Source organism: Trachypithecus francoisi, unplaced genomic scaffold, assembly GCF_009764315.1.
Source record: "Trachypithecus francoisi isolate TF-2019V2 unplaced genomic scaffold, Tfra_2.0 Lachesis_group12, whole genome shotgun sequence".
Classification (NCBI taxonomy): Eukaryota; Metazoa; Chordata; class Mammalia; order Primates; family Cercopithecidae; genus Trachypithecus; species Trachypithecus francoisi.
In genome coordinates this window covers 51206135-51225723 of record NW_022681457.1, presented here as the reverse complement: position 1 = coordinate 51225723, position 19589 = coordinate 51206135, and the positions used below count along the sequence as shown (strand labels likewise).

The following is a 19589-nucleotide window of genomic DNA, read 5'->3' as shown; positions in this document are numbered from 1 at the left end:
CACTCCATCATATTAATAAGCCCAGGGACTATGGAGAGTGTGGAAACTTCGGAGGGGAAATCCTGGCGGATATCTTAAATCTGCCGTTGGCACTGTTATTGAATAGCCTTCTTTCAGTCTGTCTATTACCAGTCCACAAGTGACAGAAATCTCTTAGTACATATTGAGAAAACCCAGATGCAATCATAACTTACAAATGTAAGCAAAAAATAATAATGTTCCCATATCTTCACATGCTAAGATCCCTTTTGGAGTTCCAAGCTCTGTTCAGAGTACAATCAAGTCATTACTGGGATGTGATTATACCAGAAGGGTTGATTTTCTGTGTACACATTTTATCCGTAGCAATCCATGCTCTCTAAGGACACTACTACTGCCACAACTGAATTGTTCCTTGCTTATTTTTTATAGTTAGATCACCGTTAATCATACTTTTGCTGAAGGAAAGATAGAGTTCATGAACTTTCCACAGGCCATGCAGAGAACTGATCCAAAATGGAATTAAAACAAGTCTTCTGACTCTTGGTCTACACCATATCTCAGTCCACTCTGAGGCCATCAGACTACTTCTTCCAAGAGGATCACAGTTGGACCTTCCCTTCTAACAGCTTCTTTCTAACTGTTTTTTTCCCCTACACTTTTCTGGCAGGACACCATGGAGAAAAAGAAGGAAGACTTTGTGCTACAGAATGAAGAGGCATCTGCCAAATATTGCCAGGCTGAGCTTAAGCGGCTTTCAGAGCTCTTGATGGAAAGTATTTCAAGAGGAACTTTCTTTGTTCCTGGAGGGCACGATATCTACTTAGAAGCAAAAAGGAAGATTGAACAGGACTATACACTAGTGCCCAGAAAAGGAATTAAGGTGAGGAATAAGGGGAGAATGGATGACAGAGGATAGTCAGAGGGTCCTTGTTGCCCCTTCTGAAAATCTAAGAACACAGCACCATTTATGGACAAAAAGTGAAGCATGGAAATACCTTGATGTTTTAAATCTTAAAATCCACAATTATTTAGCTACTCTTACTAAAACAGAACTATTTTTTTCCCAAAGAGGATTTAGAATCAGAAGTCCAGGTGAAACAAACCATTTCTTTTATTTATCAAATAAAGTGATAGTTTTTGTGCTAAATACAGAAAATACACTATGAAAGGAAGAGCTTTGTTTTCAGAATTTTATGGTCTTACACAAGATGGACAAATTAATACTCAATTGGATATGGAGTGTTTATGCTTATCATACTGGTATACATTGATAGTGATGATGATGATGGTGATGATCAACAGAAAGGTTCATAGACATTGAGCATTCATTTTGTGTATCAGGTATTGTTTTAGGTGATTTTGTTGGATTATCAATTTCATTCTCAGAATAATGTAAATTAGTTACTACTATCTCCCATATAGGCAATTGAGAAACGTTAATGCATGGAGAGGCTAATAAAGTTCCTAAGATGACACAGTCAGTAAGTGGTGGAGCTGATGGGCTGATCTATGTACTTAAAAGCCATTGGAAACTCATGATTTTTCTTTTTGAGGAAACTGTCCTGTGTTCTATGATGACTATACTAATTCACGTTCCTCCCAACGGTGTCTAAGGGTTCCCTTTTCTCTCTCCTTGCCAGTGCTTGTTATCTTTTGACTTTTTGATAATCATCATTCTGTGTGAGGTGATACCTCATTATGGTTTTCATTTGCATTTCTCTGAAGTTTAGTGATGCAGAACATGCTTTCACATACTTGATGGTCATTTAAATGTCTTCTTTTGAGGAATGTCTGTTCAGGTCTTTTGCTCATTTTTTTAAAATCAGTTTTGTTGTATTTCATTTTATTGTGTTGCTATTGAGTTATATGAGCTCCGTATATATTTTGGATATTACGCACTTATCAGATATATGGTTTGCAAATATGTTCTATTCTGTATGTTGTCTTTTCTTTTTTTCTTTCTTTTTTTTATTGAGTGGTAACTTAGTTTGATGTAGTCCCACTAGTTTCTTTTAGCACTTGTTGCCTGTGCTATTGGTGTGAAATCCAAAAATATCATTGCCAAGACCAGTGTCTAGGAGTATTTCCTGGGTTTTCTCTTAAGAGTTTTACAGTCTTTGGTCTTATGTTTAAATCTTTAACCAATTTTTAGTTGACATTTGTGTGTAGTACAAGGGTCCAATTTTCCTACCACCATTCCACCATTTATTAAAGATACTCCCTTTTTCTCTTGGTGTACTCTTGGCACATGTTTTTTAAAGTCTTTGCCTGTAAACGTGTAGGTTTGTTTTCTGGCTCTCTATTCTGTTCCACGGAGTTAGATGTCTGTTTTTATGCCAGCATTATGCTACTTGATACCTTTGTAGTAGATTTTGGAGTCAGACAGTATGATGCCTTTGGCTCTGTTTTTCTTGCTTTGGCTATTTGGGGTCTTTTATGGTTCCATATGAATTTTATAATTGGTTTTCTTACTGCTGTGGAAAAAACAGCGTTGGAATTTTTTTTTTTTTTTTTTTTTGAGGCGGTGTCTCGCTCTGTCGCCCGGACTGGAGTGCAGTGGCCGGATCTCAGCTCACTGCAAGCTCCGCCTCCCGGGTTCACGCCATTCTCCTGCCTCAGCCTCCCGAGCAGCTGGGACTACAGGCGCCCGCCACCTCGCCCGGCTAGTTTTTTGTATTTTTAGTAGAGACGGGGTTTCACCGTGTTAGCCAGGATGGTCTCGATCTCCTGACCTCGTGATCCGCCCGTCTCGGCCTCCCAAAGTGCTGGGATTACAGGCTTGAGCCACCGCGCCCGGCCCAGCGTTGGAATTTTGATAGATATTGTGTAAATCTGTAGATTTTTTAGATAGTATGAACATTTAACAATATTAATTTTTCCAATCAGTATACATGGAATATCTCTCGATTTACTTTATGTCTTCTTCAGTTAATTTCATCAGCATTTTATGATTTTCAGTGTACAGATCTTTCACCTCTTTGGTTACATTTACTCCTAAGCACTTTATTATTTCGATGCTATTATAAATGTGATTGTTTTCTTATTTTTTCATATAGTTTGTTCTTAGTGCATAGAAATGCAGCTGAATTTGTATGTTAATTTTGTATCCTCCAACTTTACTGAATGTATTAGTTTAACAGCTATTGGTGGATTTCTGGTTCTATTTCCAAAGGAACTAAAGTCACTATCTCAAAGAGATATTTTCACTCCCATGTTCATTGCAGCATAATTCATGATAGCCAAGACATGAAAACAACCTGTGTCCATCCAGAAATGAGCAAGTGAAGAAAATGTGATATATATGCTTATCTATATGTAAATATAGATATATAAAATAAAGTATTATTCAGCCTTAAAAAGAAAGAAATCTTACCACTGGTGACAACATGAATGAACTTGGAGGACATTATGCTTAGTGAAATCAGCCATTCTTAGAAAGACAAATACTGCATGACGCACCTTCGTGTGAAATTATTTAAAAAGAGTGAAAGTTGGCTGGGCATAGTGGTTCAGGCCTCTAATCCCAGCACTTTGGGAGACTGAAGCAGGTGGATCACAAGGTCAGGAGATTAAGTCCATCCAGGCCAACATGGTGAAACCCTGTCTCTACTAAAAATAAAAAAATTAGCCTGGCATGGTGGTGCATGCCTGTAGTCCCAGCTACTCGGGAGGCTGAGGCAGGAGAATCACTTGAATCCAGGAGGTGGAGGTTGAAGTGAACTGAGATCACTCCACTGCACTCCAGCTTGGTGACAGAGTGAGACTCTGTCAAAAAAAAAAAAAAAAGTGAAAGTCACAGTAGAATGGGTGGTTACCAGGGGGAGAGGGGTGGGAGGAAAGAGGAGATAGTGGGCAGTAGGTACAACCATTCAGTTATAAGATGAATAAGTTATGGATGCCTAGTGTATAGCCTGGTGACTATAGTTAATGTACTGTATACTTGAAATTTTCTGAGAGAGTAGGTCCCTTGTGTTCCCACCACACACATACAAAAATAGATAACTACATGAGGTGCAAATATATTAGCTTGATAATGGTAACCATTTCATAATGTATACATATACCAAAATATTGTGCTGTTCCTCTTAAACATAATTTTTATTTATCAATCAACTTCAAAAAACTTGTAAAACAAAATTAGAAATTAGTCTATATTATTAAAAAAGGAAAAAATAGCAGATACTGGTGAGGTTGTAGAGAAAAGGGAATGCTTATACACTGCTGGTGGGATTGTAAATTGTAAATTCCCCTGTGGGAAGCAGTTTAGAGATTTCTTAAAGAACTAAAAATAGAATTATTATTATTATTATTCAACCCAGCAATCCTATTACTAGGTATACGCCCAAAGGAAAATAAAACATTCTACCAAAAAGACACCTGCACTCATATTTTATCACAGCAGTATTCACAATAGCAAAGACACAGAATCATCCTATGTGCCCATCAACAGTGGACTGGATTTTAACAATGCGGTGCATATACACCTTGAGACACTATGTAGCCATAAAAAGAATGAAATCATGTCCTTTGCAGAAAAATGGTTGCATCTGGAGGCCATTATATTAAGTGAATTAATGCAGAAACAGAAAACCAAATACTGCATGTTCTCACTTGTAAGTGGGAGCTAAACGATGAATACACATGTACATAGAGATGGGAACAATATACACTGGGGAATACAAGAGAGAGGAGGCAAGGGGTACTATGTTTACTATCTGGGTGACTGTTTTGACTGAAGCCCAAACCTCAGTATCATGCAATATAGTCATGTAACAAACCTGCATGTGAACCCCATTGATTTGAGTTGGGTTATTTATCCCCACTGAAATCTCATATTGAATTGTAATCCCCAATGCTGGAAGTGAGGCCTCGTGGGAGGTGTTTGGATCATGGGAGCAGATCCTACATGGCTTGCTGCTGTCTGCGTGATAGTGAGTTCTCTGGAGGTCTGGTCATTTAAAATGTGTAGCACCTCCCCCAACCACTATCTCTCGCTCTCTCTTGCTCCTGCTTTTGTCATGTGACATGCAAGCTCCTGCTTCACCTTCCACCAGGAGTAAAAGCTTCCTGAAGCCTTACCAGAAGCCTTTCCTGTAAAGCCTGCAGAACTATGAGCCCATTAAACCTCTTTGCTTTATAAATTGCCCCTGAACTTAAAATAAAAGTTAAATAAAAAAAAAATTAAATGTAGATCCTAACTCTAAACCTAAATCATTATTGCTCACTCACCCTACAACAGTAGTGTCCAAAAAACTATTTTAAATACAGATCAGATGAAAATAAATAGCTACTTGTAATCCTCCTTGGAAAGATATGTATATCAAATCTGGGTATGATTTTTTACTCCATAAGTCCCTACTAGTTAAAGAGAAAAAAGGGCTAAATTCTGAACTGCAATGTCTTTTGCATTCTCAGAACCAAGCCTAGTACAGGTCAGGTAATTTCACTTATCTGAGTTTCAATTTCCTCACAAAATGAAAAGAAGGTGACTGTTTAATATTTAAAAAGTCAAAATTCCAAGTGTTGACAAGAATATGAAGCAACTGGAATTCTCACACATTGCTAATGAGGTATTAATCAGAGCATCAATTTGGAAAACTGTTTGGTTTCAGTTGCTAAAGTTGAAAAACAAATACCGAATGACCCAGCAAATCCATTCCTAGATATATACATTCACTTCAAAGATTGGGACAGAAATGGTCACAACAGCACCATTCACAATAGCACCAAACTGAAATTTTACCCTAATGTCCATCAACAATAGAACAAGTAAACTAGTGTATTCACATAATGGCATACTATATCACAATGAAAATGAATAAGCTACAATCACACAATAAGAAAAAAAATAAATTGCCCAGTCTCAGGTATTTGTAGTAATGCAAGAATGGCCTAACACACCCATGAATCTGATTTTTTTTTTTTTTTTTGAAAGAAGGAAACAAGGAAAATAACCATCAAAAAATGCCTAGGTCCTTCCTTCTGTGATGTGCCCCACCCACCCAAATTTCAGTCACTAATCACATGTTGGCTGAGGTATTTATGCCTTTTTTTCCTTCCCATGTGTGACTGTTAAGTCTATGCAGTGTTGTATTTTCCGTGATTGATAATTTCCCATTTTGGACAGCCATGTTACTGCCTTAAAGTTTCAAATTCCTAAAGTTTCTCAGGCCAGGTACAATGTCTCACACCTATAATCCCAACGCTTTGGGAGGCCAAGGCAGGAGGATTGTTTAAGACCAGGAGCAACATCACAAGACTTCCATCTCTACAAAAATAAAAAATAAAATTAGTACACATCTGCAGTCCCAGCTACACATGAGGCTGAGGCAGCAGCATTCAGCCCAGGAGTTCAAGGTTGAAGTCATAGTACTACTGAACTTACCCTTGGGTGACAGAGTGAGACTGTCTCAAAAAAGAAAAAAAAGTTTCTCAACTGTTTAATTTTCCATTATATTCACCGCTACTCCTGTAAATAGACCAAATAGTTACCTGTTCGGTCTTTTTAAGGTTTTAACTTTTTAAGTTAAATTTGAATACACTGTTTACTTTTAGTGAACTATTATCAACATTCTTAACAGTGATCAAAAGTAAATTAATTAATTAATTAATAATTAGACTAGAAAAGCTTCCAGCGAGATAAGAGCTATTAGGTAAAGTATCAATAGATATTACTCTAATTTGAAAAGGGTAGGCAGGCTTTCAGGCAGAAGAAAAAAGAAAGCAAATAATGCAAACTATGGAGGATATGGGTTTGTAGAACTGCATAGAAATCTGGTTGTCTGAGGTGGGTGGTGAGCAGCATCCCTGGGAAAAGAGGCTGGACAGGCATGAGGGAGGCTGCTGCACAGGGTTTTCATGTTTCAACAAAGAGCTTGGACGTTTTGTTGTGGCTGTGGAAAGAAAGAAACCACTGTGGAATCTTAAGAATAATGTGAAGTTTACAAGGTTAGATTTGTGGCTTTGTTGAACAATAATTTCCTTATCACAAGACAAGATTTCTGCTGCCTGACAGGTCTTTGCTCCTTCTTGATTCTTCAGGCAAACGAGGTCCTCCAGAGCTTCCTGCAGTCACAGGTGATTATAGAGGAATCCATCCTGCAGTCAGACAAAGCCCTCACTGCTGGAGAGAAGGCCATAGCAGGTACAGGGACAGGGCTCAGCTTTCAGGCAAATGGGTAGGTTCTTGCAATACCCTCTTGATGTTCAGAAAAAAAGGATTTTCCTTCTACCAGGAGCTTTTTTGTCATAGGAACACATGCTCTGCTAAAACTGAAAATAACAAGGCGAGTTGGGATTGAACATTCAGCCACTCAGTTTCTTCCCACAACATTCTTAAACATGCTCTTGCTGACATGGCTAGTGGGAGAATTCAGAGATTCTCAATTCCCCACCTTGGTGCTTTTTACAAAGTCAGTTTGGCCTCTGAACTCAGGAGAATAGAACTCGGACAAGACTGTTACTTCCATTTTTTTTTTTTTTCTTTCCAACTTTTATTTTAGGTCCAGAGGGTAAACAAGTAGGTTTGTTACATGGGTAAATTGTGTGTCATGGGGATTTGTTGTACAGATTATTTCACCACCCAGGTAATGAGCACAGTACCCAATAGGTAGTTTTCCAATCTTCACCCTCTTCCCATCCTCCACAAGTAGGTCCTGGTGTCTATTGGGCTCTTTGTGTCCGTGTGTACTCAATATTTAGTTCCCACTCATAAGTAAGAACATGTGGTATTTGGTTTTCTAGTCCTGCATTAATTCTCTTAGGGTATTGACCTCCAGCTGCATCCACAGTGCCGCAAAGAACATGATTTCATTCATTTTATGGCTGTGTAGTATTCTAAGGCATATATGTACAACATTTTCATTATCCAGTCCACTACTGATGAACATTTAGGTTGATTCCACATCTTTGCTATTGCAAATAGTGTAGTGATGAACATGCGCATGCATGTGTCTTTATGGTAGAATGATTTATTTTCCTTTGGGTATATACCTAGTAATGGGATTGCTGGGTCAAATGATAGTTTTGTTTTAAGTTCTTTGAGAACTCTCCAAACTGCTTTCCATAGCAGCTGAACTAATTTACAATCCCACCAGCAGTGTATAAGAATTCCCTTTTCTTGGCAACCATGCCAGCATCTGTTATTTTTTGACTTTTTAATAACAGCCCTTCTGACTGGTATGAGATTATATCTCATGTGGTTTCTATTTGCATTTTTCTAATGATTTATGATGTTGAGCATTTTTTCATATGCTTGCTGGCCATGTGTATGTCTTCTTTGGATAAATGTCTGTTAATGTCCATTGCCTGTTTTCTAATGGGGTTGTTTGCTTTTTTCTCAATTTCTTTAACTTCCTTATAGATTTTGGATATTAGATTTTTGTCGGATGCACAGTTTGCAGATATTTTCTCCCATTCTGTAGGCTGTCTGTTTACTCTGTTGATAGTTTCCTTTGTTGTGCATGAGCTCTTTAGTTGAATTAGGTCCCACTTGTTAATTTTTTGTTTGGTTGCTGTGGCTTTTGAGGTTTTCATCATGAAATCTTTGCCAGTGCCTATGTACAGAATGGTATTTCCTAGGTTTTCTTTTGGGGGTTTTATAGTTTTAAATTTTACATTTACATCTTTAACTCATGTCGAGTTGATTTTTGTATATAGTGAGAAGACGGGGTCCAGTTTCAATCTTCTGCATATGGCTCGCCAGTTAACCCAGCACCATTTATTGAGTAGGGCATTCTTTCTCCATTGCTTTTTTTGTTAGCTTTACCAAAGATCACATAGCTTTCTCCATTGCTTTTTTTGTTAGCTTTACCAAAGATCACATAGCTTTACCAAAGATCACATAGTTGTAGGTGTGTGGTATTATTTCTGCTTTCCTTTTCCATTATTTCTGCTTTCCTTTTCCATTTGTTTATGTGTCTGTTTTGTTTTGTTTTGTTTTTTGACCAGCACCATGCTATTTTGGTTATTGTAGTCTTGTAATATAGTTTAAAGTCAGGTCGTGTGATGTCTCTGGCTTTGTTCTTTTTGGTTATGAGTGCCTTGGCTACTCGGTTTTTTTTGTTGTTGTTGTTGTTCCACGTGGATGTTAGAATAGTTTTTACTAATTCTATTTTTTAAAAAGTCATGGATAGTTTGATAGGAATAGCATTGAATATGTAAATCACTTTGGGCAGTATGACTATTTTAACAGCATTGATTCTTCCTATCCATATGCATGGAATGTTTTTCCATTTGTTTGTGCAGTCTCAGATTTCTTTAAGCAGTGTTTTATAATTCTCTTTGTAGAGATGTTTCACCTGCCTGATTAAATCTAGGTATTTTATTCTTGGTTATTCACAATAGCTATTGTGAATAGGATTGTGTTCTTGGTTTGACTTTCAACTTGGACATTATTGGTGTGGAGAAATGCTACTGATTTTTGTACATTGGTTCTTTTATCCTGAAACATTGCTGAAGTTTATCAGATGGAGGAGCCTTTGGGCAGAAAGTATGGAGTTTTCTAAGTATAGAATTATATTGTCTACGAAAAGAGATAGTTTGACTTCCTCTCTTCCTATTGGATAACTTTTTTTTTCCCCTTTGCCTGATTTCTCTGATTAGGACTTCCAGTACCATGTTGAATAGGAGTTGTGAGAGTGGGCATCCTTGTCCTTTTTTGGTTCTCTAGTGAAATATTTCCAACTTTTTCACATTCAGTATGATGTTGGCTGTGGGTTTTTCATAGATGGCTCTTATTATTTTGAGGTATGTTCCTTTGAGGCCCAGTTTGTTGAGATATTTTAACATGAAATATTGAATTTTATCAAAAGCCTTTTCTGTGACCACTGAGATGATCATGTGATTTTTGTTCTGAGTCCTGTTTGTGTGAGGAATCAATTTATTGATTAGCGTATGCTGAATCAACCTTGCATTCCAGGAATAAAGCCTAATTGACAGTGGTGGATTTGCTTTTTAATGTGCTGCTGGATTTGGTTTGCTAGTATTTTGTTGAAGATTTTTTCATCCATGTTCATCAGGAATATTGTTCTGCATTTTTCTTTTTTTGTTGTGTCTCTGCCAGGTTTTTAAAATCAGAATGATGCTGGCCTCATAGAATGTATTAGGAAAGATTCCCCCCTCCCCATTTTTTGGAATAGTTTAGTAGAATTGGGACCAGCTCTTCTTTCTATGTCTGGTGGAATTGACTATGAATCTGTCTGGTCTAGTACTTTTTCTGCTTGGTAGGCTTTTTAATACTGACTCAATTTTGGAACTTGTTATTAGACTATTCCAGGTTTCAATTTCCTCCTGGTTCACTTTTGGGAGGTTGTATGTTTCCAGGAATTTATCCATTTCTTCTAGGTTTCTTGGTTAGTGTTGGTTAGTGTGCATAGTGGTGTTCATAATCGTCTCTGGGGATTTTTTGTATTTCTGTGGAGTTGGTAGCAATGTCCCTTTTGTCATTTTTTTATTGTGTTTATTTGGATCTTCTCTTGTTTTGTTCTTTATTAGTCTAACTAGAAGTATATCCATCTTATTTATTCTTCCAGAGAACCATTGTTTTCCTTGATCTTTTGTATGGTTTTTCTTGTCTCCATTTTGTTCACTTCAAGTCTGATTTTGGTTATTTCTTGTCTTCTGCTAGCTTTGTGCTTGGTTCACTTTTGTTTTTCTAGCTCCTCGAGGTGTAATGTTAGATTGTTAATTTGAGATATTTCTAACTTTCTGCTGTAGTTGTTTAGTGCTATTAACATTCCTCTTAACACTGCTGTAGTGGTGTCTCAAAGATTCTGGCAGTTGTATCTTTGTTTTCATTAATTTCAAAAAATTTATTTCTGCCTTAAATTCACTGTTTACCCCAAAATCATTCAGAAGCATATTGTCTAATTTTCATGTAATTATATATGGCTTTGAGAGATATTCTTTGTATTGATTTCTATTTTTACTGCATTGTGGTCTGAGAGCATTGGTATGATTTGGGTATTTTTTTAAATTTGTTAAGAATTGCTTTATGGCAGAGCAAGGGGTCAATTTTAGAGTATGTGCCATGTGCAGATGAGATGAATGTATATTCTGTTATTGTTGGGCGGAGTGTTTTGTAGATGTCTGTTAGGTCCATTTGGTCAAGTGTCAAGTTAGGTCCTGGATATCTTTGTTAGTTTTTTGCCTAAATGATCTGTCTAATATTGTCAGTGAAGTGTTGAAGACTCCAACTATTATTGTGTGGTTATCTAAGTCTCTTCATAGGTCTCTTTGAACTTGTTTTATGAATCTAGGATTCTCTAATATTTGGTGCCTACATATTTAGTATAATTAAGTCTTCTTGTTGAATTGAAACTTTTACAATTATGTAACGCCCATCTTTATCCTTTTTGGTCATTATTGGTTTGGAGTCTGTTTTGTCTGAAATAAGAATAGCAACCTCTGCTCTTTTTGTTTTCCATTTGCTTGATAGATTTTTCTTCATCCCTTTTCTTTGAGCCTATTGGTGTAATTGCATGTGAGATTGGTCTCTTGAACATAGAAGACAGTTGGGTCTTATTCCTTTATGCAACTTGCCACTCTGTGCCTTTTAACTGGGGTGGTTAGCCCTTTTACATTCAAAGTTAATATTGATATGTGTGGATTTGATCCACACTTGATTTTGTTGTTGTTCTATAGTGTCAATGATCCATGTACTGAAGTGTGCTTTTGTCGTGGCCGATAATGGTCTTTCATTTTCATGTTTAATGCTCTTTTCAGCAGCTTGTGTAAGGCAGGTCTGGTGGTAACAAATTCCCTTAGCATTTGCTTGTCTAAAAAGGATTTTTTTTTCTTATGAACCTTAGTTTGGCTGGATATGAAATTCTTCCTTGGAATTTTTTTCTGTAAAAATGCTGAATATAGGTCCCCAGTCTCTTCTGGCTTGTAGGGTATCTTCTGAAAGTTCCACTGTTAGCTTGATGGGATTCTCTTTGTAGAAGACCTGCCCCTTTTCTCAGGCTACCTTTAATTTTTTTTTTTTTTGTGCTGACCTTGGAAAATCTGATGACCATCTCACATGTGTTGGGGATGGTCATCTTGTATAGGATTTCACAGGGCTTCTCTGATTTCCTGAACTTGAATGTCAACCTCTCTAGTGAGATTGGGGAAATTTTCATGGGCATTATCCTCACATATGTTTTCCAAATTGCTTGCTATCTTTCCCTCTCTTTCATGGGTGCCAATGAGTCATAGGTTTGATCTCTTTACATAATATCAATATTATATTTCTCTGAGATTTTGTTTATTCTTTTTTATTCTTTATTTTTGTTTGATTAAGTTGATTTGAAAAATGCATTTTCGAGCTCTGAGATTTTTTTTTTTTTTTGAGATGGAGTCTCGCTCTGTCGCCCAGCTGGAGTGCAATGGTCGGATCTCAGCTCACTGCAAGCTCCGCCTCCCGGGTTTACGCCATTCTCCTGCCTCAGCCTCCCGAGTAGCTGGGACTACAGGCGCCCGCCACCTCGCCCAGCTAATGTTTTGTATTTTTTTAGTAGAGACGGAGTTTCACCGTGTTAGCCAGGATGGTCTTGATCTCCTGACCTCGTGATCTGCCCGTCTCGGCCTCCCAAAGTGCTGGGATTACGGGCTTGAGCCACCGCTCCGGGCCAGAGATTTTTTTTTATCTTGGTCTATTCTACATTTAATACTCTGATTCTATTATGAAATTCTTGTAGCATGTTTTTCAGCTCTATCAAATCAGTTTGGCTCTTTTTTAAAATGGCTATTTCAACTTTTAGCTCTTGAGTCATTTTACTGAATTCCTTCAATTCCTTGGACTGTATCTCAACTGTCTCCTGAATATCGATAATCTTCATTGCTACCCAGATTCCGAATTCCATGTCTACTATTTAAGCCATTTCAGTTTGATTAAGAACTATTGCTGAGGAGCTAGTGGACTCATTTGGAGGTAAAAGACCAGAGTTCTTTCACTGTTTCTTTCTCATCTGTGTGGGCTGATATTCCTTTAGTCTTTGAAGTGCCTGTTTCTATTATAGGTTTTTGGCTTTTATATTATTTTATTCTCTTGAAGATTCAACTGGTATAAGTTGGGTTCTTTTGACCAGGTTGTTTTTTTTCTGGATGATTTCAAGGGGCCAAGGCTCAGATCAGCACTCCTGGGCTGGGGGCTTGAACCTTAGTAGGCTGGGACCAGGCCCATGGCTTTGTTCTCTGGCCCCTCTAGGTTAAGAAACTGCTGTGCTGCAGGGGGCAACTTGTTCCTGGTTAACTGGCAACAACACGCCAATGAGGAGTGCTGGCAAAAGTACTTTCTCAGAGCAGTGGCAGCGGGGTCCAAGGTCATGGGTGAGCAGCAGCAGCAGCAGGGCAGTCGTGCTGCAGGTTCTGTGCACGTGCATTGGTGGTGGCACATTGACAGGGTCTGCACAGGTGTGTGTACCTGCAAAGTGGTGGTGAGAGGCTGCAAGCGGCTGTGTGCCAGCAAAACACTGGGGAAAGGGTGCATTGAGTGCACACTGGTGTGAGCCCATCTGCTGAAGCTCTATGATGGTTAGGTAGGGTATGTCAACAAAGAAGATATGGTGATGGCTGCTGGAAAGTGCTTCGGTTTGGCATCTGACATTGCACTTTAAGTGGATGCAGTTAGGCAGGGACCATGAGAGAGGCTAGCAGACTTGGAGATGCTCAGATCATACTGGACCCATCCCACAGGCAAGATAGCCCAGTTCTATCCAGGACCAATAGTTGGCAAAAGCCAAAGCCACATATTTGGGCATGGCAAGCCTTGGAGGATGGGAGTTCCTGGTTGTGCTCCACTGCAGCCATTCCTGTGCCAAATATCTAGGCTCCACACGGGCCAGAGTCCTGTCCCTACCAACTCTCCAAGCAGCTGTCTTTGCCAGCTCAAACATCTATGGGAGTTGTGGGGTCTCTTAAAGCTAGGATTCTAGAGGTCCCTGGTGAGAGTGGGCCACTTCACACCAATTTACCTCACCTGTGCAAGGTTCCCAGCTTCCTCTCCCTTCAGCCTTGGGTCTGCATCCTTCCTTCATCCACTCTCAATGCCTTCCTTCTGAAGTCCTGCTTGGAGTTTGTCAGTCTTCTCTATGGTCTGTTCTCTCAGTGGGAGAAGCTCTTCCTGACTCCATCTACTTAGCCATCATGGTTCTTCCACCTGACTGTTATTTTCTTCCCTCTGTAAAACCTCTGTGGAACAGCTAAGCAGGCTAAGAAGGAAGCAGCTGAGAAGGAACAGGAGCTGCTAAGACAAAAACAGAAGGAACAGCAGCAAATGATGGAGGCTCAAGAGAGAAGCTTCCAGGAAAACATAGCCCAACTTAAGAAGAAGATGGAGAGGGAAAGGGAAAACTATATGAAAGAGCTGAGAAAGATGCTGAATCATAAGCTGAAGGTGAGTCTGGATGAAGCTTGGCAGTGCTTGAGGCACAATACCAGTTCCTCAGATAGGGAAGGGCCAAAATTTTAAGCTCAGTCAAGATTCCAGAAGGAAACACAAAAGGTATATATTTTGCTTAAATTTCAAATACATGTGAATTCTACTGAAGTCTGTAAGTTTACAAGACTCCAGCACTTTCTGTCATGTTAGACTTTGGAGAGTACACATGACATCCCCCAGGGTGCTGGGCTGCTGTTTGTCGTGATTATAGGATGGTCTCACTGTGCCCCAATTAATTAGGACCTTAGTCCACCAGCCCTCAGGATTCTTGGCACAACCATCAAAAGGACCCAAAATAGATCCATCTGGATGAAAGTATCAGATTTGGCTTAATATGAAATGATACTGAATGATCTCAAATTGCTCCATTTGTTTCTGTATCTGCCTGACTCATCCTATACAACTAGAGTAAAATATATTCCTTGTCCCAACCTGGAACTTGACAACCTGTGTTTTATACAGGGTCAGCAGTCCCCATTATTTGCTAGATGAGCATGGCCTTGCTACATTGGTGAAAAGGGGAATCAATTAGAATTAAACCTGCATCCCCTCTTGAAGGGCATTCATTGTGCTGGAACAAAATTCCTCCCTACCTCCAGTGAGATGGTACTGAGGAAATGTCACAAAGGTGTAAATCATGGATACTCCCACTATTCAGGTCCAGTCATCTGAAATGTCAGACAAACCCATCAAAGAGTTTCTAAGATGTTAGAGAAATGGACATGTGTTTAATGAAATTGTTAAATACAAAACTCTGACTCTTAAAAATTGAGAATTTTCAAAAGTAGGCTCTTTTACTTTTATAGGTCCTAGAAGAACCACTTACTGAAGGATTCAAAGAGATATTTGATTCGTTAAATGAAGAGATTAATCGACTGAAAGAAGAGATTGAAGCAGCTGAAAATGAAGAGCCCTCAGTGTTTTCACAGATTCTTGATGTGGCTGGCAATATGTTTATTGCAGTGCTACCTGGGGCTGCTAAGTTAGTTGATTTAGGCATGAAAATTCTTAGCTCATTTATGTAACAGGCTGAGAAATCCTGGTAAGAAAATTATGAAATGAGGTTTATTTTGTTAAAATGGTGTAACACTGTTGCTCATTTTAAAAGTATATGTGTTATTGCAGTTTCATTTAAGAAAAGTTTAAAATTAAAAAGCAAATTTCAAAGAATATTATGGCCTGAAGTTCATAAAAACAAACTTAATTTTGACTGAAGTAATAATTAATAGAAATGGGGAACAAGTTAGGAGATAAAATTATCCTAGAAAAGATTTAAGTAAAGCAAAAAGACAAATGGTAAGATGAAGAAATTATTTTCAATTAATGTTATAGTCACAGAGATAATTTAAGTTATAATTAGCTCTTGTAAATCAGTGAGAAGAGAGTAACACCACATATTTTAAACAGGCAAAAATATGATAAAAATGTTTAATTTTACTGACAATAAAAGTTGTGCAAAGAAAAACTATGAGGTTCTTGCTTCAATTTATCATGGGCATGAAAGAACAGTTTGACAGGGCACTGAGCTGGCAAGGGTTTGAGGATATTGCCAGTGTCTCGTATTTGCTAGTAAGAGTGTGAACTGTTGGAATCATATATGAAATATTTAAGTGCACATACCTTTGATCTAGCATTTCCACATTTAGAAGTCTATCATATAGATTGATTTACTCAAATCAAAAATTTTATATATAATAGTATTTATGTTGTGGCATTGTTGTAATGCCAAAGGACTGAAAAAAACGTGAAAGTCCCTCTTTCAGGTACCAATAAGGGAAATCTTGGGAAATACTTGTAAAGGGATATTCTACAGCCACTAAAATGAAGAGAGAAGCTCTATTTGAACTAATATGAGGAGTCTCCAAGATGTATCATAAGTAAAAAAAAAAAAAAAAAATGATGCAGGAAACATGTATAATTACTACCACTGAATTTAGAAACTAATAAATGTGTGCATATATTCTTATCTCCTTCTGGAAAAATAGAAAATAATCTAGTATACATGGTCACAGCAGGGATGAACCTGAATGTTTGAGGTGAGAAATGAGAAGATAACTCATTTCACATCATATATTCTTCTGTGCCTTTATTTTTTTAATAAAAGTTGATTGCATTAATGTTATATTTATTGTCTTTGTTGAGTACTTTAGGTTAACAAATAGAGATTTCATTTAGTTCTTACTATAACCTTGAAGGACAAATGTTATCTTCAGTTTATGGATAATAAAAGGAAGATAGGAAGATTAATCTATTTGCCCAAGATCATCCGTTAGGTTGCCAAGTTATGACCTCAACTTGTATTTCATAACTCCAAATCCACTACATAGACTCTCTTATCAAGGACTGGAATAATCACTCTTAAACTGGGTTGTCAGACATATCAAAAGCGAAACAAAGATAATATTGTCAAGATGAACACAAATGTAATATACTTAGTTGAAAAAATTATATATTAAAGGATTTTATACTACTTATAAAGTCTTCTTTTCTTGCATTCCATATAGGGAGCTCCATTTAGTTATAAAGAATTGCTGCCGCAGCATGGATTTGATCTTTGATCTAATTTTTTCAAGATTTGGGGAGGCCAAGCAGTGATTGCAAATTCTTATGAAAATCTCTTGTTCTTTCCTCCAAAGCATCACAAAGTGAGAAAAACTCCTCTGATCTGTGCACTCCAGAAGTCTCTCACTCTTTTGGCAATATGGTTTTGTCCCTCTCTCTTGAGGCTTTCTATACATTTGTCCTCTTCATGCAGGAATCATTAACCAGGGTAACCTCAGCACCATAGTAAATTACATTCTATTGTAGCACCTCTACCAACACTGCGAGCACATAGCCTCCACCTCCATCCAGCCTCTCAGGGAGCCGAAAGTACTTTTTATATGCTAATCCACCAAAAAAAAATCATACTTTGTGATCTTCTGTGCCTTTAATATTTTATATGAATGTATTAAGGATATGTATTCAAACATGGATAAAAACAATTATTAAAACCAAAAAGAAAATAATAATGATTGGATGGGGGAGTTCCCGTGATAGGAAGAAGTGATTAATACCACTAGAAATAGCATAAGTCAGCTCAACAGGAAAAGCCGTCTCATCAGAACAAGGAACTAAAAAGGGCACAAGACATGCATCCTAATTTCGTTTTTATTATGACTTTTCAATAAAGATTTCAAAGTTTATTCCAAAGTATATTTTCAGATACAATGTCCCCTGGGATGTTTCTTGGAATGGTCTCTAAATGCCGTCCCACATTTATAAAGACGATGAAGTAGAAGGAAATTTTTTTTTCAACTCAACATTTTAGGAATTTGTTTTGGCTTTCTAGTTCTCAGTACTTGGATGAACTCAAATAAACTCCTTATAAGTCCATAAGCTGGGCATATTCTTTTGACTGAGGGCCTTTGCAAAAGGGGCAAAGATTTCTTAAAACCCTGCTTCCTCACCCTATATCTGTTATTTCTCGGCCTCTGCTCATCCTTAAAGTGTCCTACTTCCTAACTTTCCAAGGATGGATGAGATGCCCTTCTTGGTTTTGCCATGGCACCATCTTGTCACTCCTACCATTGAAGATGTTATATAATTGTAACATTGAAAATGCCTGTTTACCCTTGTCTACTACCTTTGATCTCAGATGCTAGGTCTTCTTCATCAACTTATCTTTATTTCCAAGCACAAAACCCACCACATAAGCTCAGGCGTGAGCTAAGTACATAAGCTACCCTCTAATATGGCCCCAATTTACCATATCCTCACTGTATTCCCAATTTCTAGAGCTCTCAAAATAAAGGACACAATTTTAAAAACTAGTGCAGAAGGGAGTCACTGAATTAGAAAGAACATGCACACTTGTCTGAATTTACTCTGTCCTCTCTGAGGAACTGGACAGCACATGGTTCCTGTTTCCTCAAGCTTCTCACCTACAATAATCACCCCGGAATGAAGTCACTGCCTTTGGCTCACAGGGCAATTACAATGTTCAGCATAGTGAAGGAAGGGAAACTTAGAAAAAAATGGGCTCCTCTAGCTAATAAACAAGTATTCATCTTTATTTACCTTAAACTATACATAATTCACAAAGATTCAGTTGTTCCTGGAGCTATTTTATGGTTCCCTGACATAAACAATAGATTTTATTGTTGAGAAGAGAAAAAGCAGCTGATTTCCTAGAATTACTTCTATTTTGAAATAACCCTGTTCTACTTTCACTTTCAATGTCACCAATATTCACACACACACACGATCCTACTCGCTTCTCTCACTATTTTTTTTTCTCTTTCTTTTAGAGACAGCGTGGAACAGAGATATAATGTGATATTAATTAAATTGATTTTTCAAGTTAGAATCTCACGTAACGTCTTGCTAGTTTGAAGTTGCTCAATGGCTTTAGTTAAACATTACTTTTTAATCTCTTTCTCTTTTTCCTCCTTGGACAAAGGGAATAACAAACACCCCATATTTTGAAGCAGAATTGTGTTGTTTAAATAATATATGTAAATAATCTGGCCTAGAAAGAAATTGATAAATAAGAAACGTTATTGTTGTTCACTCACCAAACACAGAGGTATTTTAGTGAAGTGGTTGATAGTATGGGTTTTAGAGGAAGACTTGGGTTCAAATCTTACTTGGTAGCTCTGTAATATTAACAAGTTGTTAAATTTCTTGGTAACATTGTCGTGAAATTATTCTAGAATGCAAGGGGGAATGGGTGCCGTGATTCAAACCTGTAATCCCAGCACTTTGGGAGGGCAAGGCAGGACAATCACTTGAGACCAGGAGTTGGAGATCAGCCTTACAACATAGTGAGACTTCATATCTACCCCCCCCACACACACACGTGCACACACACACACACACATACACAAGCTGGTATGATGTCTCATTGGTAGTCCCCCCTATCAAGAAGGCTGAGGCAAAAGGATAACTTAAGCCCAGAAGTTTGAGATTAGAGTGAACTATGATTATGTCATTGCACTCCAGCTTGGACAACACAGAAAGAACTTGTCTCTAAAAAATAAACAAATACAAAATAGGAATAAAATGGTCTGATTTTTATAAAGAAGTTATCACTGTGTCTATATCAAGTGTGCAATACATTATTTATTATTTATTAAACGTTAAGTGTCAGGACCTGGGTTAGGTGCTGATAATTCAAAAGTATGTAAGACATGGATATTCCCTC

General features: G+C 37.8%; 1 protein-coding gene across 1 annotated transcript in view; it reads left to right on the top strand.

The window, feature by feature from the left end:
• The window catches only part of LOC117092223 (guanylate-binding protein 7), a 46673-nt gene extending 30025 nt beyond the window's left edge, over positions 1-16648 (top strand). Inside the window, exons 8-11 of the mRNA XM_033225513.1 lie at positions 650-862; positions 7024-7126; positions 14166-14359; positions 15211-16648. Of these exons, the coding sequence (XP_033081404.1) occupies positions 650-862; positions 7024-7126; positions 14166-14359; positions 15211-15429 (729 nt within the window). The 3' untranslated portion in view covers positions 15430-16648. The remainder of the gene's footprint in view (positions 1-649; positions 863-7023; positions 7127-14165; positions 14360-15210) is intronic.
• The last annotated feature ends 2941 nt before the right edge of the window (positions 16649-19589 follow it).